Raw genomic sequence first — 23,306 nt, forward strand, 5'->3', positions numbered from 1 at the left:
CCGGGGGAGGGGGCAAGAGGAGGGGGTAGGCAGGAGGAAGGGTACCCGCGCTCGGTGGGGTAGGCGGGAGGAAGGGTTCCCGCGCCCGGGGGGGGAGGTAGGCACAGGGGGCTCCCCCCTCAGTGAGGTGTATTTGGTAAGTCCCAGGCTCTCAGTACAGAGGGGCGCAGGCAGGGGGCCCGGCCCGGCCCGGCCCCCCAAGCCGGCTGCCTGGGGGCTCCCTGCCGCAAGCCCCGGGCGCTCGGCCCCTGCCCCTAGTCGTCCACTTCGATCTCCTCCTCAGAGCAGGGCTCGGGGCCTGGGGGCTCGCCGAGCTCGGCCATGCCCGCCAGGCTCTCCAAGGCGGCCGGCGGCAGCTTCTTGAGCGACTCCACGTCGGCCTTCATCTCCTCCAGGTCCCGCTTGAGCTTGGCGCGGCGGTTCTGGAACCAGGTGATCACCTGCGCGTTGCTCAGCCCCAGCTGCTGCGCCAGGTGGTCGCGGTCGGCCGGCGCCAGGTACTTCTGGTAGAGGAAGCGCCTCTCCAGCTCGTGGAGCTGGTGGTTGGTGAAGGCCGTGCGCGATTTCCGCCGCTTCTTGGAGGCCGGCCGCGGCCCGAAGGCGCCCAGCGGGTCGCGACCTGCGAGGGGAGAGGGAGAGGCGGTCAGGGCGGCTGCTGTCCGGGGGCACCTTCCCTGTACCCGCCCCCAGCCGGGGCCTTTTCCTCGGCGCCCCGCGGCCATGGGGACGCGGGTCTGGCTCCCTGTGGCGCAGCCTGCGAGCCCCCCACACGCTGCCCTGGCCCCTCGGCCCCAGATAAGGCATCTCACAGCCCGGGCTCATTTCGGCTGGGGGGGAGAAGAAACCCCTTCCCCCGCTCTTTGGGGAACAAAGATATCCGGGACGGGGAAAGCAGCTGAGAGGGGGGGAGCTGGGCGGGCAGGAGAACCGGGGCAGGGCCCCGCCGGCGCTGGAGTCTCGCACCCACGGCCTCCCTCTGCCCGTTTGAGGGGGACCCAGCGCTTCGGCCCTTTTTCCCCTGCAGCCCCGAGGCCTGTCCATGAACCCCGCGGTCCCGGGGAGCGGCTCCATTCTGTAGCGCTCGGGGCTGTACCCCGCACCCGCTGCCAGGGGCAGAGCCGGCTGCTGTGACTTGTCCCGCTCCCTGGACTTCACCGGGGCTGGGGCAGCTCGCAGCAGCGGCGGATCTGGCCCTGCAGGCAGCCCGCGGATTGTCCTTCGGGCTGAGGCCGGGCCAGCGGCGAGGGGCCGCGGGCAACTGGAGACAAACTAGGCGAAGACACTGAAGTGACCCGAAATCTCCCGGCCCGTCCCAGACTGACACAGACACTCCCGGCCGGCAGCTTCCCCGCTGCGAAACTCTCTTCTCCGCGCGGGTTCAAGTCCACGCACCGCAGCCCTGTAAGCCGGACACAGGCAGGGCGCGGGAGCAATGCGGGGAGCGAGCCGGGGCTGGGGGTTGCGGGGACCGGGCCGGCGGCGAAGCTCGATTTGTGCTCTAGCACACAGCGATCGCGGCGCTGGTTACAATCCGCGCGTGTATTCGCCGACTCTGAAACGAAAATCTCCTGGCTTAGAGACACAGGCGGGTTTAAAACAGCCCGCAAGTTTCCGCGTCTTCCTTCCGTTTTAGAAACCCGGGCGCCTTTACTTGGGAAGTAAAATCTCCCCGAGGACACCACTGCGGTGGCTTCTGCCCCTGACCGTCCCCGGGCACCCCACAGAGCGGCGCGGCGCACACTGGTAACGGGCCCCAGGCTGACGATCTGAGACGCATTTGTGTAGAATAACGAATATTGGGTCTTTTCTGTCGCTTAGGAAATGCGTCTGTCCCGATAACGCGCTCCAGTGTGGACGAAACAGACACGCTGGGGCGTAGGAACGGAGACCGGTGCGCGGGGACCGGATTGTCTGAAAAGGTCGGGCGCATTCGAGTCTATTTTTGAACTTTCGGAGAGGCGCGCACGGGGATTTCTCGCCAGAAATGTGCTTGCTCCGATTCAGTAAATACACACCCCTGTGCCTGTAAATCCGCAAGCGGGAAAACACACCAGGACTCAATGGTTCGTATGAGTTTAACGGGTCCTGCGGAAGAAACGATTTTAGACACCCCTTGGCCGGTGTCTGCCAGTGGTTTGGATAGTTTCATTGCACCCCGCGAGCTGAGTCGAATCACACATTTCCCGCGACCTGGGTCAATTAGGTGTGCCAGGTGGAAAGTCCGAAATAAACTAGAGAATGCGGGTTCGCGCGGGATTTCACCTATTTGCTGCAGCTCCTTGGCGGCGCATCCCCGGCTGCTCGTACAGCCAGTTACGCCGGTCTCTGTTCGGATGATATAATTGTGCGTGTCTCAGAAAAAAACGAAAATTTGCTGTAATACGCGGGGCTCTGACCGCAAATTCAGAGCCCGCATTTCGCACCGCTCCTCCGGGAGAGCGGATTCCAGCACCCGTTAGTGTAAATCTCTGTGTTCTCACACGGGCTGCGGAACAAAACTTTGTCCCAGAGACACGCGGAGTATTTATTTAACCGCTCCAATAATGGTAACAATGTCTGTGTAAACCGAAACGGGAACCTGCCGCTCATTCCTTCGCGCTGGGAGCGTCCAGCCCCGCGGAGAAGCGCTCGGCAGCTGCACAGACATCGCTGGGATCCGTCTGTCTGGGTCGGTCTGTCTGGTTATCCGTGGGTCGGTCAGTCTAGGAAACGGGGAAGGAGTCTTCCACGCAGACCAGCACCGGCGCAAGCTAAGACAGCGGCTCGCAACCTTTCCCCGCCACTGAACCGCTCCGGAGTCTGATTTGTCTGGGGCACCCCAAATTCCAAAGCCAGAGCTAAGGATACAGAAGTGTCCCCGCGCACTGGCACCGAACAATGGCTGCCTTCCTCATTGTTACCACGGAATTACAAAATAAATCCGTTGGACTAGAAATACGGCGTTTACATTTCAGTGTATAGCGGCATAAACAAGCCGTTGTCTGGTGCTTTTATTGTCGCCTGTTGTACAACTGGGCAAATCTCTAGAGAGTTGTTGTCCCCCTGGCAGTCCCCTGCGTACCCCCGGGGTACACGAACCCCCCGGCTGAGGATCTCGAAAACTCAGCCCCGTCTCTCTCGCTTTCCCGCTCGAAGCGCGCAGGCCCCGGTCCCTGCGACTTTCCCCAGCTTGGGGGTTTCTTGCCCCGGGCTCCATTTCGTTCTCCGGCAGCTCTGGCTGCAGCCCCAGCCCGGCCCGGTTTCACCCTTACTGGCGGTTGCAGGAACTCCCCTGCCCCGGGCGCTTTCGCTTTCTCCGGGACCAAAGTGTCCCGGGCCCCGGGCGGGGGGACCGCGGGGCCGCCAGGGTCCCGGAAAGAGCCCGGCGGAATTCGGGGCCGCCTCCCCTTCCCTTCTCCCAGGGGCCGGCCGGGTCACCGCGGTGCTCCCCGCCTGGCAGCCAGAGTCGGCAAGGCCCGGCTGGGGAGCGGGCAGGGCCCGGAGCCCATGGGGGGGGCTGCCCTGGCCCTGGCCCTGCTTTCCCCGGGCCCCCGTCCCGCCCCGGCCGCGCCCCGGTACCTTCCGCAGCCTGCAGCACGTTCATCTCCAGCCCCTGGAAAGTTTTGCTGGCCAGCTCCTCCAGGGCGCAGAGCGGGGAGGACGGGGCGGGCACGCCGTTCCGGGGCGCTCCGGAGCCGGCCGCTTTGTCCAGCAGCCGGGGCGAGGGGGCGCAGGACGCTTTCCGCACCGACGGCTTGCTCAAGATGTCCTCGATGCTGAACGGGGTCAGCGGCTTGTTGGAGTTGGCCGGGGGCGGCAGCTGGTCCAGCGGGCTCCTCCGCCTCTCGTGGCCGGCGGGGTACAAGAGGGGGCCCGCCGCCTTCCCTTCCTTGGCGGAGATCATGGCCCCAAAAGAGGGGTGCGTCCGCCCGCCCCCGGGCTCTTGGCTCCGCGTCCTCCGCCAGATAGGGGCTCAGCAGCCCCCCCGGGCCATGGGGCCGGGTCCCCCCAGGAGACTCCGCTCCTGGGCTCCCAGCCTCCTCCCCACTCCTGCTGCTGCCAACTCTCACACTTCCCCGAGTCCCCCCGGCGGGGGCCTAGGAGCGAGGGCGGCGCGGGGACCGGCGCGCCCGGCTCCCAGCTCCGGGGCTCCCCCCCCCCGCTCCCCGCTAACGAGTCACTGCTGATTCGGAGAGTTCAGTTCTAGCCAAAGCTTCCCCCTGGCTGGCCCGGCGCTGGAGCCTTAAAGGGACAGGGCCAGAGTCACTAATTGGGCACCGGGGTAGGAGGAGCCTGAGCTGGAGTGTTAGCAAAGTTTGGGAGTGGGAGGGGAACCCCTCTTCCAAGGCCCCGCTGCGGGGGGGGGGTCCCCGAGGCGCAGGCCCCGCTGCGGGCGGGGGTCCCCGAGGCGCAGGCCCAAGAAGCCCTTTGCAGACACAAGCGACCCAGTTGGTCGGAAGCCCGAACCCGCGGCCTCTTGGCCTGGGATCCCCGCAGAGCGCACGGGCCCCCCTCCGCGGCGGTACCGCCGGCCAGAGCTCACGGCGCGGCTGGGGTTGGGAGCCGCAAAGCGCCCGGCCAGGCCCTTCGGCTCTGTCCGGCTGAGCCCCACTAGGTGCCGGGAGCTCGGTCTGGCGCCTGTGGGCGGCCTCGCTTTCCGGGCCCCCGGGGACCCGCTACCCCGGGCCGGGCTCCGCACACGCCCAGCGCCTGAGCACTCCGGGCCGGCTCTGGCGGCGGGATGGGAGCTGTGCTCGCCCCCGGGGCTCCGCGGGCAGCGGGTCCCAGCGCGCCCGGCTGCGCTGCTGACCTTGGGGTCACAAGCGGCTCGTGCCGGGGCGACCGTCCCTGTCCTGGGAGCCAGCGCGGGCGGGGCGGGCCGGGCAGACCCTGGCTGGTGGCCCCTGCTGTTCTCGGGCCGTTACCGACAAATCGGCGAGCGGAGCCGGGCTGGGCCAGGCGCCCCGGGGACCCCAGCGTCCAGGGGCGGGATCGGGGCCGTCTGGGCTCAGGCGCTCGCCCCTTAGCCGCAGCGGCTTTGTCCGGAGGCTCCTGGAAGCCGCTGTCCGCCTTGCTCCGGCGGGGCCCTGGCTTGGCCTCCGCCGGGGTTAGCTGGACGCGGGGCTCCCGGCTGTTGGCTGGTTGGTGCCGGGGCTCCGGGTCCTTGTCAGCCTCCCCGGTGGTGGCCCGTCTGGCCCGGGCCCGGGGGCGGCCCGGGCCGGGCCGGGCTTTGCCCGCAGGGCGGTGGCTGTAGCTGCCCTGCGGCTGCCGCGAGTGGGACTTGGGTAGCGTTGACCCCTTGAGCGACCGAGCCGTCCCTGCTCGCCGCCTGCCCCTTCCAGCCCTCGGGTGGGAGCCGCGGCTGCAGCCCGCCGAGCCCCAGGCCCGGACCCAGCCTCCCCCGGCGCCCCGGCCTCTCCAGCCCGCTCACTAATGCAAGGCAGACCCGGCCCCAGCCAGATAAAAGGCGAGCGATAAAAGGCTTTTCCTGGACTATCGTAAAGAGCTTTTCAAAGTTCCTGCGGCCGGCGGGCCCGGGCCATGTGCGGCGCGTCTGGGCCGCGCCTCCCCTCCCCACTGCAGCCGGGTGCGCGGCTCCCTCCTGCGGCCCTTCACCCCGGCTTCCCCGTCCCCCCTGCGGGGCTTCTGCCGTCCCAGAAATTTATTAGCTCCCTTGCTCTAAATGCCCCATAAAAGCGCAGGGGCCGCCGCGTCTGGCAGTGATTAGGGCTCCGGGCCCGGGGCTCTGCGCTGGTTTTGGGTTTCAGTGAGCGGCCCGGCTATAAACCCACTTACAAATAGCTTTATGATCCAGCGCACTTGTAAACCCCCCTACGCTGCGCCAGCTGGGCCGGCAGCCGGGGACCCGCGGCCAGGCTGTCTGGGGCCGGGACACACACAGAGCGGGCCCGGGACAGGTGAGCGCCCTTCTCGGCCCCCTGGGGCGGACAGGGAGAGTGCCCCGCGCCCCGGCCAGCCCGGGCTCAGCTGCGATCCTGGGTTCAGAGCGGCACTGGGAGACAGCCCCCTCCCCCTACATGTCAGTGTCTCTCCACGGGGCTGGAGCAAACCCGCTGCACAAGGATCATCCTGCACACAGCGACCCAGGGAAACCCCCATCGACCCCCGCCCGCTTCTCAGTGCACTGACCCCCAGCCAGACCCCCTCCGGCTACACGGCTGCCCCGCACCCACACAAACACACACTGCTACAGACACCGAGATCACCGCTATTCCCTAGACGGGTTGTGTTTGCTGCACGCTCCTGTGTCTGCCCAGCGCGCACAGAGACAGACACACACACAGAGACCCAGACAGACACACACACTCACACTCACTGCTATTCCGTACACGCGCAGAAGCACATATAACTGTTAATGATCTCTCTACCACTCCGATACAAATCGACCCATCCCCATAGACACCCGTCGGGCTCATCTGTCTGTCATTTCCCGTACACATCTCCTAGCTACCATCTATCCCCATCCACCCCCTTTATCATCTATCTATCTATCCTCATACACCCCACTCTATCTATCTATCTCCATACACCCCTGTATCTATCTCTCTATCTACGTCTGTCTATGTATCTCGTTCCCTTTCTCCGTTCCGGGCTGGACACGGCTCCGTTCTTTGGTGAGCCTGGGTTTTTGAGGCCAGGCCGGGCCTGCCGGGATAAAGGCGAAGCCGCAGCAGGGAGCTCCCGGGTTTTCTCTCCGGTGTCTCCAGTCTGGACGCAGCAGCCACTGGGCCGGGGACAGGACCCTCACGGGCAGGCTGCTGGGCAGCCCCTAGGCTGCGGGTTCGGCTCCCCCGGGCTCTGGGGTCAGGGAGGCAGGCCCCAGGCGGTGTCCGGAGAGCTGGCGGAGAAGCGCCATCCAGCAGAGCGGAGCGGAGGCCCGCGGGACCAGGTGCCCAGCCCGGGTACCGGTACCGGCGCTAGCGGTTGTTGGCCCAGGTAGGGGCCTGGGGAGCCAGCGCGGGCGCGGCTGTCGGTACCGGTGTCAGCGCTGGTGCTTGTGCCTGCAGCTCTGATTCTCCGGCGGGTCTGGCCCTGGAGCCCGGGCCCCGCTCCGTTCTGTGCCGGCCGCTCTAGTTGGGGAGACTCGGACACTGCGCTCCTGGCCTCCGCGGGTTGGGGCCGTCCCCCAAGGACTTGTGTCCGGCCTGGGGCTTGCAGGCCGAGGCGGGGCTGGGCTCTCAGGCCTACAGGGCAGGGAGCCCCCAGTGCCTGGCAGGGCCCGGAAAGCCCCCAGCCCAGTGCGGCGCAGCGGGATTCAGCGCCCGGCGCGGGAGGAGCTGAGGGACAGACAGACACCCGGAGAGACGTGCCCGGCCCCGCAGTTAGAGGGCTGCACGCGGGGCTGCAGTCCCGCCACAGCCGGGGGCGCACGCACACGCGTGGGAGCGCTACTTGTGCGGCGTTGCAGGGACAGCTGGAGACTTTTGATCTTGAGCACCCGGGGAGCGGGGCTGGGGCCCCGCGTGGCAACCCCCGCCGGGCCTGGCTTGGGAGACCGGGGCCCCACCCGGGACCGTGCGGGGCCGGAAAACTGCCACCGCGGACGCCAGGGACGGAGCCACAGCCCCGGGCGTGGCTGGCTCCGGCCTCCCCCGGCCCCATCGGCCCCCGGCGGCGGCCCCAATCAGCGGGGTGGGGGTAGCGGAGCCACTGGGGCTCCCCGCGGCTCGCAGCCACCTGGGCGCCCGAGCTGCGCCCCGCGGTCTGGCGGTGAAGGGGTTAAAAGCTGCCGTCACTCAGCCGGGCCGCGGCCCCGCTCCCCGCCCCCGGGGCCTGGAGACTCAATTGCGGTGATAGACGCGCCGTTCACACGAGCCATTAGAAGCGGCTGGATCCTGCCGCAGCGCGCAGGAGGAGCCGCGCCATATGGTGACAGCGGCGCGGCCTCGCCGGGGAGCGGGACAGACAGGAGCAGCCGGGGGAGAGGGTGTGTGTATACACACACACACACACACAGAGCCCGTGGTGTACACACACACACACAGAGCCCACGGATGAACGCACACACACACACAGCCTGGGGGTGTACACACAAACACACACACATACACACAGCCCAGGGATGTACACACACACAGCCTGGTGTTCACACTCACACAGAGCCTGGGGGTGTACACACACACACACACAGCCCAGGGATGTACACACACACAGGCTGGGATGTTCACACACACAGAGCCCAGGGTTGTACAGACACACACACAGAGCCTGGGGTGTACACACACACAAACACACACAGAGCCTGGGGTGTACCCACACGCACACACACAGCCCGGGGGTGTACACACACACACACACACACACACACACACACAGAGCCCAGGGATGTACACACACACAGCCTGGGGTGTTCACACACACACACACACAGAGCCCACGGATGAACGCACACACACACACAGCCTGGGGGTGTACACACACACACACACACACATACACACACACAGCCCAGGGATGTACACACACAGAGCCTGGGGTTTTCACACACACACACACACACACACAGAGCCTGGGGGTGTACACACACACACACACAGCCCAGGGATGTACACATATAGAGCCTGGGGTGTTCACACACACACACACAGCCTGGGGATGTACACACACACAGGCTGGGATGTTCACACACACACAGAGCCCCGGGGGTGTACACACACACACACACACACACACACACACACAGAGCCTGGGGTGTACACACACACAAACACACACAGAGCCTGGGGTGTACACACACGCACACACACAGCCCGGGCGTGTACACACACACACAGAGCCCAGGGATGTACACACACACACAGCCTGGGGTGTTCACACACACACACACACACACAGAGCCCAGGGATATACACACACACAGGCTGGGATGTTCACACACACACACACAGAGCCCGGGGGTGTACACACACACACACACACACACACACACACAGAGCCTGGGGTGTACCCACACGCACACACACAGCCCGGGGGTGTACACACACACACAGAGCCCTGGGGTGTACACACACACATACACACAGCCCGGGGATGTACACACACACACAAAGCCTGGGGTGTATTCACACATATGCAGCCCAGGGGTGTACACACACACACAGAACCTGGGGGTGTACACACACACACACACACACACTGAGGCCCAGCTAGCCCCAGGGCCTGCTCTGCCCCCATGGCCAGGGTGCTGTTGCAGGCCTGCTGGTAGGGTGCCATCCAGGCCCCAAACCATGCAGGCCTCAGGCACCGCCTGCCCCAAAGAGCTCACCGCCAGCAGAGGGATGGGACACGCACGGGCGCAGGGTGGGGCAGGGTGCTTGGCGGCCCAGGGAGTGGGGATGGCAGAGCAGAGCGTGGGGGGCGGGTGGGATCCTTGCAGGGTCGGGGTGGCCTGGGACCAGTGCAAGGGGCCAGGGGAGAAGCGGGGCCTGGGCAATGAGGCTGGTACAGCAAAGGCTGCAGGGGGCGTCATGAGCTGAGATCAGTGTGTGGGGCGGCCCCACCTCCTTAGCACAACCTCCGAGTGCTTAGCCCCCCACCCCTGGAGTACAGCGTGAAGCACACCCAGACACGCACATCACACCCCAGAGCACACACCTCGTGCCACACATATCACACCCAGACACGCAGATCACACCCCAGAGCACACACCTCGTGCCACACATATCACACCCAGACACGCACATCACACCCCAGAGCACACACCTCGTGCCACACATATCACACCCAGACATGCACATCCCACCCCAGAGCACACACCTCATGTCACGCACATCACACCCCAGCACACACACCTTGTATCACACCATGTCACACATATCACACCCAGACATGCAAATCACATGCAACACACACATCACACCCAGACACACACCCCTCGTGTCACACTCATCACACCCAACACACACATCACACCCAGACACACACATCACACACATCTCATGTCACACACATCACACCCCAGCGCAGACACATCACACCATGTCACACACATCACACCCTGACAGACACACATTATACCCCAGCAGAGACCCCCATGTCACACACACATCACACCCCAGCACACACAGCCATGTCATGTACATCACACCCCAATCGAAATGTCACATCCCGACACACACCTCACACTGTGTCATGCATATCACACCCAGACACATCACACCCAAACAGACACCCCCATGTCACACACACACACACACACACAGCACCCCAACAGACACACATCACACCCTGAGAGACACACATCATGCACACCACACCAGGCACACATTACACCCCAAAAGACACCCCCCATATCACGCAATCACACTCTCAACAGACACACATCACACCATGTCTCACACACCCAGACACATCACAGGACGTCACACACATCATACCAAACTGAGTACACCTCACATCACACCATGTCACTTGCACACACACACACACACACACATAGAGCATTGTATCATGCCTCACTTCCAAGCCCCCGAGTGAGGAGTGCTGTGTAAAATCCTGTCTGGAATAGAATGGAACAGGTTCGACCAGAACACCACAGACAGCGCCCCCCCCTTCCCCCCCACCCGCAACTCCCCCGCCTTATGGGATATGCTGGAAGCCAAGCGCAGAGGGGTTTGTTTGCATTGTCGTTTTGGAAGGAGCCGCCATCTCGGATAAATCAGCTGGACAGAACCAGAGTGGAGCAGCCGATGCAGTGGCTTCTCCAGGAGCAAAGGTCTGACCTGCTGGAGCTCAGAGACCCACTGCCAGACTCTCTGGGGCGCTGAGCCGCATTGGGGGAGGGATCCCCACCACCCGCCACCTCCCATGTGCTGCTGCATTTCCAGAACTCCCTGGAGGGAGCTGAATGCAAGCTGCGGGGGAGCGTCTCTTGTAGGGCCAAGGCTCACATGAGGAGTGTGGGGGGTGTCAATACCTGCCCCCACCGGCAGCCTCCTAACCTTCAGTGGCTTGGGAACTGGGCTCAGGGGAGGTGGGTTTGAATCTGGACCCTGCCAGGGCCTGCTGGGCAGCTGGGACAAGTCACTCCCCTGTCTGGGCCTCTCCCTGGCCGTGCTCCCTGGGAGCCCTTTGGGGTCGAGCTGTCTTTGGTTTGGCAAAAGCAAAGCGGCGTGTTGCAGCAAGGGGATGGTAGCACCAACCCAGACAGACACGGCCGCTGTCATGCTCTGGCCACGCGCCCTGGCTCAGGCGACAAGTGCTGCCCTGGCGAGCAGGAGACAGAGGCCTCAGCCCACTGCTGGGGCTGCGCGAGGATCAAAGGGGGTCGTGAACCCAGAGAAATTCCCCTGCGTGCCAGCCAGCGAAGATCAGGGATTGTGGTTTGAACCTAAGTTAGCGGGTTGAGGCAAACCCATGCCCCCCTCTCCCGCACACACACAGCCGTGCCTAGCTATTCACCCACCCCTCAGCCAAAGCAGGCCCACAGCCTGAGAGCAACCCCCTCCTCTGGCTCCATGAATGCCCAGGCTGAGGCCTGCACCAGGAAATTGCAGCTCCTGGCACTGATCAGGGCTTTCCGGGCCCTGGGCAACGCCAGCTGGTCTGGTGGCCAGGAATGGAGCCTGCGAAGAAAGGGAGCCGGACACAGAGAATGTCCCTGCATAGGGCAGGGCAGAGGCTCCCACCTAGGCCTGTGGCGGGGGGGCAATGGCGGTCAGGGATTGAGGAGACAGGAATGGAAACACAGTGAACAAAGCGGATGGGAGGAGAAGGGGAATGTGACCGGTGGGGAGAGGCAGGTGCCAGGTGGGAGCTGGCTGCAGAGCGGGTCTGGCATGGCCCTTAGAGTTCTCCTGGCCCGGCCTGCAGTCCCCTCCCTGGCCCGAGCAGCCCTTTGCCCTCTCCACTGGGGTAGGAAGATGCTCCCATGGCAAAGGGGCTGCAGCTGGGGCTGGGAGTGCAGTGCTGTAGCTGGTCTCTGCCCCATGGAGAGAGGCTGGAGGGCAGGGTAGGAGAGGCTGCGGCCCCATGGAGCGTGGCTGGGGGGCGGGCTGGGAGAGGCTGCGGCCCCATGGAGCATGGCTGGGGGGGTCATGCCCCCTGGAGCAGGGCAGGGGACTGGAGGTGGTAGCTCCCATCTGCCTCCCCCGGCCCCGCTGCACCATGGCGCTGGCCTGGTGACTGACAGCACAGCTGTTTGCTTCCCTTTGCAATCCAGCTGGCTGCCACCAGCAGGACCCATGGCCAGGGCCAGTAGCAGCCCGAGGCCCCTCTCACCCCCAACCCTCCCGCGCAGGCCGAGCTGCTCCCGGATGTCCTGCCCAAGTGGGCACCTGCTGTGCCCCAGCGTTCCCACGCACTCAGGGAATTGGGAGTGCTGGGCACCTGACACACGCAGGGCTGGGCAAGGGGTGCTGATGTAACACCAACAGACCCTGGTTGTGGGCAGGCGGGATCAAACCTGGGGCCTCTGGAACTTAGTGCATGAGCCTCTACTGCGTGAGCTAAAAGCCAGATGCTCCTTAGCTAAGGATGTAGCAGACTCATAATCTCTCTCTCTCAAAATAGTCTCGGTGCCACTTGATGGGACAGAGCCCCACATCCAGGAGGTGCATGGGTTACACTTACACACCAAGGAGGTGTGTGGATTACACTGACACACGCAGGGCAGGGCAGGGTTGGGGGTGCTGACACATGGGCAGGGTAGGGAGTGCTGACATACCCAGGGCATGGCAGGGGGTGATCCTGCCCCATGGCCGGGACCCACGACCCTCAGAAGAGGTCAGCATGAAGCTCAGAGTGCCATGGGGGATGGAGTGTGTGTGTGTCTGTGTGTGAGGGGTGCCCTGGGACAGGGACTGACATGGGGCTCACCCCCCACCCGTCACATGTGCCCCACATGGGGAAGGGCGTACCTGCCCTGAGGGAGCTTGGGAAGGGGGCTGGCTCCCTATTACCATCTGGTAGCTCGGGCATCACATGCCAGCCCAGGGAAGCCTCAGTGAGATGAACTGAGTGGGAGTGGCTGAGCGTGAGGAGGGGTGTGAGGGGCAGTGGATGGGTGGGAGATTGTGGCCCATCTTGCTGGGACTCCATGGCTGGGCCCTTCCCAAAGGGATCCCCAACTTACAATGTTCACATAACTTTGGGAGTTGTTTCCTGTGTTGTGGGATTACCTGGCCATGGCTGAGCCCCCTGTGGGGCTCCCTCCAGCAGAGCTGTTCAGTGCAGACCCACTGGGGCCATCCAGGATTTCCCCAGAACTGTGTGAATTTGAAAGATTCATTGGTGTCTAGCTACATGCCAACTGGGAGCTTTGAGACAGTGGCAGGGGATAGATACATACAGTCCTGTGAATCCTCATCCCATTCCTGTCCCTATAGTAATTGTAGAAAATTGATAAGGGAAGCCAAGGGACACAAGGAGAAATCTTTGGCCAGCAGAATTAAAAACAATAAGGTGTTTTTTTAAATGTAAGGGACAAAAAGAATCTTAACAATGGTATTGGTCCATGACTAGATGGAAATGGCTGACGTATCAATAATAATGCAGAAAAGGCAGAAAGTCTTCAATAAATATTTCTGTTCTGTATTTGCGGGAAAAGAGATGATGTAGTCATTTCATATGATAATCTTTCAATTCCACTAGTATATCTGGAGGATGCTAAACAGCATCTACTGAAGTTAAGAGATTTTTGATATCAGCAGGTCCACTTAACTTGCACTCAAGAGTTTAAAGGAGCAGGCTGAGGAGCTCCCTGGACCATTGATGTTGAATTAAATAAGTCCTGAAGCACTGGAAAAGTTCTAGAGGACTGGAAGAAAGTGAATGTTGTGCAAACATTTAAAAAGAGTAAAGGGTATGATCCAGGTAATTATAGGCCTGGCCAGTCTGACACGGAATCTGGGCGAGGATAATGAGCAGCTGATATGGGACTCGATTAATAAAGAACTCAATTAATGTGGGTTTATGGACGATAGATCCTGATAACATGCTGTCTGTTCCGATGAGATTACAGGTTTGGCTGATAAAGGTAACAGCTTTTGGATGTAATGTACTTAGACTTCTGTATGGTGTTTGACTTTGTGCTAGATAACATTTTGATTAAAAACTAGAATGATATAAATTAACATGGCACACATGAAATGGATTAAAAACTAGCTAATTGATTATGTCTCAAATGTGATTATAAACAGGGAATGATCATTGAGTGGGTCTGTTTCAAGTGGGGTCCCACAGGGATCGGTTCTTGAAGAAAAGAAAAGAAAGTTTGCTGATGACACAAAGACAGGTGTGTGGTGTGTGTAATAATGAAGAGGACAGGTCACTGATGCAGAGTGATCTGGATCGCTTGGTAAGCTGGGTGAAAACAACCATATGTGTTTCAATACAGCTAAATGTAAACATGTACACCTAGGAACAGAGCCCACAGGCTGCCCGTACAGGCTGGGGGCTCTGTCCTGGCAAGCAGCAACGCTGACAAAGCTTTGGTGGATGATCAGTTGAACAGGAGCTCCCGTGTGACGCTGGGTCAAAGAGCTAACAGGATCCTGGGCTGCATGAACGGGAATCTCGAGGAGCAGTGGAGACATGATTTTCCCTCTGTGTCTGGCACTGGAGCGACCGCTGCTGGGATCCGGTACCCAGGTCTGGGGCCTGAAATTCCGGAAGGATGTTGATCAACTGGAGCGGGGTCAGAGGAGAGCCACGGGAATGATGAAAGGGTTAGAAACCTGCCATGTAATCACAGACTCACGGAGCTCAGTCTGTTTAGCTGAACAAAGAGCAGGTTACGGGGTGACTTGATCCCCATCTCTAAGTATCTACGTGGGGAACAAATATTTAATAATGGGCTCTTCAGTCCAGCAGACAAAGGTCTAACCCAATCCAAGGGCTGGAAGTTGAAGCTAGGCAAATTCAGCCTGGAAATAAGGCATATATTTTTGATAGGGAGGGGAATTAACCGTTGGAACAGGTTACCCAGGGTCATGGGGGATTCTCCATCCCTGACAATTTTTCAATCAAGACTGGACGTTTTCTAAATAACCTGCTCTTGGAATAATTTTGGGACTGGCCTCTGGCCTGTGCTATATAGGGGATCAGACTAGATTATCACAACGGTTCCTGCTGGCCTTGGGATCTCTGAATCCCATGTCCTGTGCCCTCTGTCCGTAACCCCATCCTGTGCTTGTCCCCAGACCTGGTGCTCTCACCCTGCACCGTCCCCATCTTTGAGCCATATTGGCTGAAGCAGTCAGGGACTAGGGATCCAATGCCCAAGTGCTCCCAGGCCAGAGGGGTTTGGCTCAGGCCCCCACCCTGGGCCTGTCTCAGCTGCTTGGATGGGAATCTTCCTGTTTGAGGTGGGCTCGCTGCTGCTGTGCATCCCCGTGCCGGTGTAAAGCGATTAGCAGGGTGGGAAGGAGCAGCTAAGCACTTTAATGTGCTTATGCCAATGTCTCGTTTTCTGTGCCCCTTATATATTATTTAGCGAATCCATCTCAATAATGGCCGGCTCTGCACAGATCCGCCTAGCAGTAATTGAATTAGGGGCGCTCCCAGCCCCACACAGGGCTCAGAAATGCAGAGCAGTTTGCACATGGAAATTGCTTGCAAATAAATTTTCCTTTAATAAGGGGAATAGCTCAGTGCAAAATTAACTGTCAATAGAGGAAAAAAGTGGGGCACTCACAAAGGAGCAACTGGGAGCGGCTGCATCCGCAAAAGCAGGCCTGGCACAGCCCCCGAGCCAGGGCCCGCCCGTTGCTGGGGATTCAGGGGAACCCAGTTATTACAGCTCTGCAGGGCGGGCACGTAATGCGATTGCCATCAGCTCCAGCTGGCTGGGCCCAGGGAGGGGGTCTGGCCAGCCAGCAGTCCCAGCCAGAGGTGTTACTGGCAAAATGATCTATTCATTAACACAGCGCTGCCTGCGCTGGCGCACACTAGTTGCCGGGGTGACCCCCCGTTTAATTAAGCGGCGAGGAGGAGGATTATTATCTCATTATTTTCAGCAGCTGCTCTGGCCCTCCCCCTGCCAGGGCTGGCGCAGCGGAGGCAGGGCCAGGGGGCTGCAGGGCTGGGAGCTAATTGCTCAGAAGGGTCCCCAGGCGAAGAAGAAATGAACAACTGCACTTGTTTCCTGTGATTATTATTTCAGCTCAGCCAGGGGGGTCAGCAAACAGGTCGTCCCCAGAGGGGCCTGGGGCCAGGTCCTCTGGCAGCGCAGGGCCTATGGCACACAGACAGGCATGGCTGAGTCAGCAGGGGGCACCCTCTGGTTTGTGACCAGGACCGTGCCCACAGGGCCGACCTGGCAGAGCCCAGGGCAGGCTGAAGCAGGGGAAGATCTTGTTGGGGACAGGGGTGCATCTGGCTGGGAAGGTCCCGCAGTCCCAGCTCCAGTGACTGCGGGGGGCCCAGGGGACAGGCAGAGGGGCAGGATTGTCCCTCTCCAGCCAGCAGAGAGCGGGAATCCAGCCGGGTTTCCCACAGAAAAAGGGCCCACCCCAGCCCCCCTCCCACAGTTGCCAGCCTCCAAATGGGCCAGGGCCAAACGCTCAGCCAAATGGGGTGGTGGGATTTGCATTTCAAAGGCATTGGCTGTGAGCATACAGGGCAGCTTCCCTCCCCCCTCCACACCTCCCGCCAAGGGGGAGGGACCATTGACCTGGCTTGGAGTACAGGGCAGGAGTGTAAGGCGGGGCGGGACTCCCAGCACCTTGTGGGGGTCCCTCTGCACTGCCCTGGCCCCACAGTGCTCACCCACTGCCAGCCATGCACCCCAGGGATGCAGCCCCCTCTGGGCTGGAGGGCAGCAGCCAGGGGGCACCAGGGCAAACCCTGACCCACTGAACGGTACCCAGGGGACAGCCAAGAGCTCTGCCCCCCCCCCAAGGCCCTCAGTCCCCTGCTGCAGCTCCAGGGCAGGAGGAATTGGAGTCCTGAACCTTGCTTAGCTTCATCTGCACCATGAGGTGGCCCAGATTAAGGTCCCTGGGTGGGGCTCAGGGTCTGTCCACCCCCCTGATAGTGGATGGTAGGGGGACGTCTCCCCCCAGCTGAGTGACTCGGGCTCCCTCATGTCCCCCGGCATGCCCTCCCCCACAAACACTCAGGGGCAACCTCCACTGACCGGCTTACCCAGAGAAAAGCTCACCCCATATCCCCCCATCCCCCCATCCCCTGCACCCTCTATCCCCATAGCGCCCCCAGCCCCATATATCCTCCTTAGCACCTTGTATCCTTATACCACTTTGTATCCCCTTGCACGCCCTATCCCCCATATCTCCCCATATCACCCATATCTCCCCTATCCCCCTGAATCCCCTATCCCCATAGCCCCTTTCCCCCCATCCCATAGCTCCCTGCAGCCCCTCCTACCACCCCATCACACCCATCTGCCATAGCACCCCATACCCATATCACTACATATCTTCCATTGCACCCATAACCCTCATACCACCTCCGTATTCCTCCGCTACCATAGCCCCCATAGCCTCCTGTACCCCAGTCCTGATCACCCCATTGCCCTCTATCCCCCTGCACCCCTATCTCCCCATATTCCTTGCACCCCTGTATCCCCCATATCTCCCCATATCCCCCTCACGCAGTATCCCTATGTCCCCCTGAACCCCATGTGCCTCTGTAGTTCTAATAGCCCCTGTATCTCCCTGAACCTCATTTCCTGAATATCTTGTGTAACCCCCTGGACCCCATGTCTCCCTGTACCCAGTACTCCCTACATCTGCCATGTCCCCCTGCACCACACATCCCCCCTCACACAGTATCCCCATGTCCCTCTGCACCCAGTACCCCTACATCTGCCATGTCCCCCTCTACCCCATATCCTCCTCACATAGTACCCCATGTCCCCCTGCACCCTGTATCCCCCCATACAGTATCCCCCATCTCCCCCTGCACCTCATGTCTCTCTGCACTCCATATCCCCCTCACAGTGCCCCCATGTTCCCCTACACCGCATACCCCCTCACACAGTATCCCTATGTCCCCCTGCACTCCATATCCCCCTCACACAATACCCTCATGGCCCCCTGCACCTCATATCCCCCTCATACAGTGCCCCCATGTCCCCCTGCACCCTGTATCTCCCTGGCCCTTTAAGGGGTGATGGGTCCAGCTGCTCCCAGGTGGAGAGGCCTGTGGCAGGCTGGCCATGTGGCTAGCACAAGCCTTCTGGGAGGGTGATAGAAACAGAAGCCGGGAACCAATGGCACAGGCTGTTCCATGCCCACTAGGCTAGTAGCTGTGTGCAGGGGGGGGGCACGCTCCCTCCCCTCCCTTCCCTTCCCATTCTTCACCCCCGGATGGCCTGGCCCTTGTGCCGCAGCATCACATGGGGGTGAGGGTCAAGTCCTGCGTGTTGCTGCTGTCCCCGGCAGTGGTGCAGTCCCTGGGGCCTGGGGCAGTGTCTCCGTCTGGCTGCATTAAGACGTAGTTGTGGGTTGTGGCCAGTTCCCAGGCTTGCAGACCACCAACCTCTCCGCTGCGTTAGTCACCATGCCACCAGCCCGCAGACTTTCCCACCAGCTGGATCCCTGACGGAAATCATAGCCAGCACCGGACCGAGAACCAGGCCCTGGGGGCTGTGCTAGAGATGGCTTCCCTCGCTCATGTCTCCCCAATAACAGCCACACGATGAGACCTGGCGGGGAGCTGAGGGGTACCCTGCCAGCTGGTCCATCACAATGCCCTGCGGTACCTGGCCATGTGCCATGGAGAATCCAGGTAACAGCTCCCTCTAGCGACAGGGGCCTGCACCCTTGGGCAGTCCCGTCCCATGCACCAGCCCACGTGCATGGAGCCAAGGAGCCCAGCTTGCGGGTTGCTGCCAGCCTAGTGCTCTGCAGGGTCCCCTCCATCACCCCATTACACCCCGGGCCCAGCTGTCCAGCAGCAAAGCCGCCCAGCAAAACGGGGTTAAGGGGTGTCTGACCCGAGCCCTCTCCCCATCAGGGCGATGTGGGACCACACAGGAAAACCGTTGCATTTTCGGGGCAGGGCCTCCTGCCCGTCCAGGTGTGACAGTTGCCATGTGGCAGTATCACAGGAATGGCGCATGTCACAGGGTCCCGGGGCTGGGGTCCCTGGCATCCCGAGTGATCTCAAATCCCCGTACTGGAGGGAAGGGCGCTGCATCCCTGTCACAGAGTCCCCGGGCGATGCTCTGGAGCTGCTCCCTACAAAGCCAGGCAGGACTCTGGGGGATCCTCCTCTCTGGGAGCAGCCTGTCTGCAGGACACACAGCTCGCCCGGCTTCCCCCTTCCCGGGTCTGACCTCGGATCATTCAGCATCCCCTGCCTCTCCGGGTGCTTCCCACAGCGAGTCCGCCAAGACGGGGTCCTGGGGAAGCCAGAGGGTCCTGCCCCCCAACTCCGCAGCAGACGGGACTCTCAGCCAACCAGGAAAACAGGTTTATTAGATGACAGGAACATGGCCTAAAACAGAGCTTGTAGTGCAGAGAACAGGACCCCTTAGCCAGGTCCATTTTGGGGGGCAGTGAGGCAGACAACCAAGTCTGCACTTCACTCCATGTCCCCAGCCAGCCACAAACTGAAACTCTCTCCAGCCCCCCTCCTCTGGGCTTTGTCCCTTTCCCGGGCCAGGAGGGCACCTGATTCCTTTGTTCTCCAACCCTTTAGCTCTCACCTTGCAGGGGGGAAGGGCCCAGGCCATCAGTGGCCAGGAAACAGGGTGTCGGCCATTCTCTGTGTCCAGACCCCTGCACACACCTGCCCTCTAGGGCTCTGCACCATCATCCACCCTTATCCCACCAGATACTTAAGAACTGCATGGGGAAACTGAGGCACCCCCACAATATTGAGAGGAAAATTAAGAACAGTCCTGCTTTGTCACAATCCCTTTTTACAGAGGGGAGATGGAGGCACCGGGGGAGATGACAGGCTGAAGGGAGGGGGGACAGAGAGACAATGAGGGGACAGACCTGTGGGGTGGGAACCATAATGGCAATGCAGAGAGCTGGGGCTGCAGTGCCCTGGTGGGGAGATGCACCAGGCTCTTCAGGCACTGGGGAGCTTGGGTTGGTAGCAGCGTTTCCCTGGTGCATTGTGGTGCAGTTCTCTGACCCTGGGGCACTGCAGAGCTGATGGAGCCATGGGGCCATGCAATCACAAAACTCACCAAGCTGAAGTCCCTCGGCATGGCCGGTACGCCAGGGTTTCAGGACCTGAGCGGGGATGAATGCTGGCTCTAGTGCAGGGCAACCCCCTCATCCCCTCCATCCTGTGCATGGGGTTGAGTCACCCTGCATTAGCCTAGACTGAGAGCGGGGCTGGGCCCAGGTGGGGCCAGGAGCAGCCCAAGAGGGAGATATTAAAGGACGTTCAAGGCAGCTGAGGAGTGTGAGTGGAGCCAGGCCTGAGCAGAGTGATCACGACTTCTCAGCCACCCCTGCACAATACAAATAAACCACTTGGGGCCAGCCAGCAGCAGGAGGAGCCAGTGTTAAGGCTGCCCAGATAACCTTAACTCTGCTCCTTGGGCCCAGGCACCATTCAGTTACAGTCTTTAGTGCCAGAATCCTACAATGTGGGTGGCACTGTGCCCAGCCTCAGTCACTGCACATGCTGGGCCCAGAATGGAGACAAGAAGTCTCCTAGTTCACTGCCAGCCTACTTGTGTCTGCAGCATGGTCTCACGTACCCGTAGAGCACCCAGCTGACATCAGGGCTCTGTGCATAGAACCACAGCGCTGAAGGAATTCCCCACACCCTGGGTAAGTGGCTAATCCCCTGCCCTGGTTAAAACATGCCCCGTATTTCCAGGCAGAGTCTGGCCAGTTTCAGCTTTCAGCTGTCGGACCTTCGTGTGCCACATGAAAGCGCCCTCTGCTGTCGGCAGCCTCCTCCCCCAGAGCTGCTTCAGGCTGGAGCCAGCGTGTCTCTTCCTGAGCCCGTCACCCTCCGATAGCTTCCCTTCTAGAGCATGGTCCCTAGGACTAGCTAGGGCTGGGCTTTCCAAGGAGCTGCCGCCTCCCCCCCGCACTGCGCCACGGCTGCCCAGGCCCCCAGTGCGAGATGCTCCCTGCCCCACAGAGCCAACGCTCTCCAGGGACAACGGGAGGCCTGGCCCCATAACAAGGTGCAGGGAACCCCAGCTTGTGGGGCTATCCCTGTGCAGACAAGACCAGCGTCCCAGACCACATTCTCCCAAGTCCGTCCGGCGCCTCCCCTCCTGAGCTGGCAGGGCCTGAGCCCGGGCAGTCCGTCTCGGAGCGGGCGCGGCAAGTGCGTCTGAGCTGCTTCCCCTAACGTCCCCCGGGGGCGCTCCTCCGGCCATTCCCAGCCAGTGGGCGTGGGAACCCCCTGCCCACCAGCACCTCAGCCCAGGGCAGGGCCCTATTGTTGTGGGACCTGCGACCGGGGCTTCTGGTGGGCTGGGGCTGGGCTATTTCTAAAGGGGGCGGCAGGAAGCAGGGCAGGCAGGACGGTCTCACCACAGCCGCTTCCTTCCCCGTCTGCAAATAGCCAGCAGAGCAGCCTGCTGAGCCACCAGGGACGGGGACGGGCTCCTGGCTCCGCTGCTCGGGTCGGCATGCGGGGTGCAGGCTGGCACAGGCTCCCAGCTGCCGGACCAGAGAATGGGGGCTGCTAGGAGCCCACTGCCTCCCCCTCCTACCGTCCTCCCAGTTCTGCTCTCTGCGCCAGGCGGAAGGAGAGTCCCAGACTGGGGTTGGTAGGGCGGCCCCTGCCTAGCCACAGCCTGAGAGCCTTGCCCCGCTCAGGGCCTGCAGTGTCGGGATTGGGAGCCAGCCAGAGGGGTTCCGGGAGCGAGAGCACGGCCATGTCGGCACTGTGGGGGCCAGGGCATTGTAGCTGGTCCCACAGTGCCGGAGTGCAGACGCTTCCCACTGGCACAGGAAGGGGGTTTCCATCGCGGCTGGGGCAAAGGACTCATTTGCCCACAGACCTGGCAGCGTATCTATGTTGGGGGTCAGGCCGGCATAGCCCCGGTGCTCTAGGGTTCCTTCCCTCACAGTCCTGAGAGCTGCAACTACATCACCTCCCACGTCCAAGCCCACAGGCCTGGACTTGGCGCTAGGCAGCTGTGGGAGGCAGGTACCGTGGAATGAGGGGCATGTACCACATGCTGAGGGGCAGGTGCCACAGGCTGAGGAAGGCAGGTACCGCGGGCTGTGGGGCAGGTACCACATGCCGAGGGGCAGGTGCCATGGGCTGAGGAAGGCAGGTACTGCGGGCTGTGGGGCAGGTACCACATGCCGAGGGGCAGGTACCACGGGCTGTGGGGCAGGTACCACATGTCGAGGGGCAGGTACCACGGGTTGTGGGGCAGGTGCCGCGCACAAGGATCAGTACCGGGGCCATACTGCCCAAACCGGGGGCCAGGCCATTGGTGGCAGTGGGGGGCTCTGGGCTCAGGGCGGGGAGTGGAGCAGTCCTGGCCCAGTGGGGGTGACACTTGAGGGCATCTACCCCTCTGCCAAGGGCCCCGGCAGGTGGTGCCTGGGTCTCGCACTGGCCCCCTGCCCAGGGATTTCCCCTCCATGAGCAGAGGGGCCTCTCCCAGCAGGGGACACTGTGGGGGCTGGGCAGGAGCTGTCTCCTTTCATTTCCAAGGGCCCCAACATCTCTCCCAGGCGGCCCCTCTGGGGTGGGGCATGCTGACTGTTTAGCACAGTCGGGAGCAGAGGAAAATCAACACCCCCCCCATTTCACAGGGTATCCACCTGCTCCACGTTGGCCCTGCTGGGGGCGCTGTCTGGCTCGGGCACCTCTGTGATAATTGTGAATAGCCGCCAGCGAACTGGGGGTGGGAGCAAGAAGCCAGGTGTCACGGAGTGTGGGGGAGTCCGGGGCCTGCACCCCTCTTCCTGGGATTCACTGTGACTCTCAGCCAGCCAGTAAAATGGAAGGTTTATTGGACAATAAGAACACAGTCTAAAACAGAGCTTGTGGGTACAACCAGGACCCCTCAGTCAAGTCCTTCTGGGGGGCAGGGAGCTTAGACCCCAGCCTTGGGCTTCCCTGCGTTCCACCACCCAGCCCAAAACTGAAACCAACCCCACCCCCACTCCCCGCCGGCTCTCTCCTGCAGCCTTTGTCCCGTTTCCCGGGCAGGGGTGTCATCTCCCCCATCCTCCTCCTGGCTCAGGGGACAGGCTCTCAGATCTCCAGTCCCCAATTAAACCCCTGCCACATTCCCAGGTCAACACCCTGCTGCGTCACTCCTGGTGGAGCGGTGAGAGGAGCTCAGAGTGGTAGGGGCAAGGACACAGGGTCTAGGGGTAGAGCCAAGGGGTTCGGGAGCCAGGACTCCCGGATTCTCCTGAGAGGGGAGTGGGGTCTAGCAGTTAGAGCAGTGT

The 23,306-nt window shown here is 61.6% G+C and overlaps 1 protein-coding gene across 1 annotated transcript; it reads right to left on the reverse strand.

Moving 5' to 3' along the window:
- Positions 1 to 75: 75 nt before the first annotated feature.
- Positions 76 to 4,266, reverse strand: LBX2 (ladybird homeobox 2). Its single transcript, XM_038400324.2, has 2 exons — positions 3,559 to 4,266; positions 76 to 619 (listed from the first exon to the last, which is right to left on the reverse strand). Exons 1-2 carry the CDS (start codon positions 3,881 to 3,883, stop codon positions 255 to 257), a joined length of 690 nt encoding a protein of 229 aa, XP_038256252.1. The 5' UTR covers positions 3,884 to 4,266; the 3' UTR covers positions 76 to 254.
- Between the last annotated feature and the right edge of the window lie 19,040 nt (positions 4,267 to 23,306).

The sequence above is a fragment of the Dermochelys coriacea genome, chromosome 4 (assembly GCF_009764565.3).
Source record: "Dermochelys coriacea isolate rDerCor1 chromosome 4, rDerCor1.pri.v4, whole genome shotgun sequence".
NCBI lineage: Eukaryota > Metazoa > Chordata > Testudines > Dermochelyidae > Dermochelys > Dermochelys coriacea.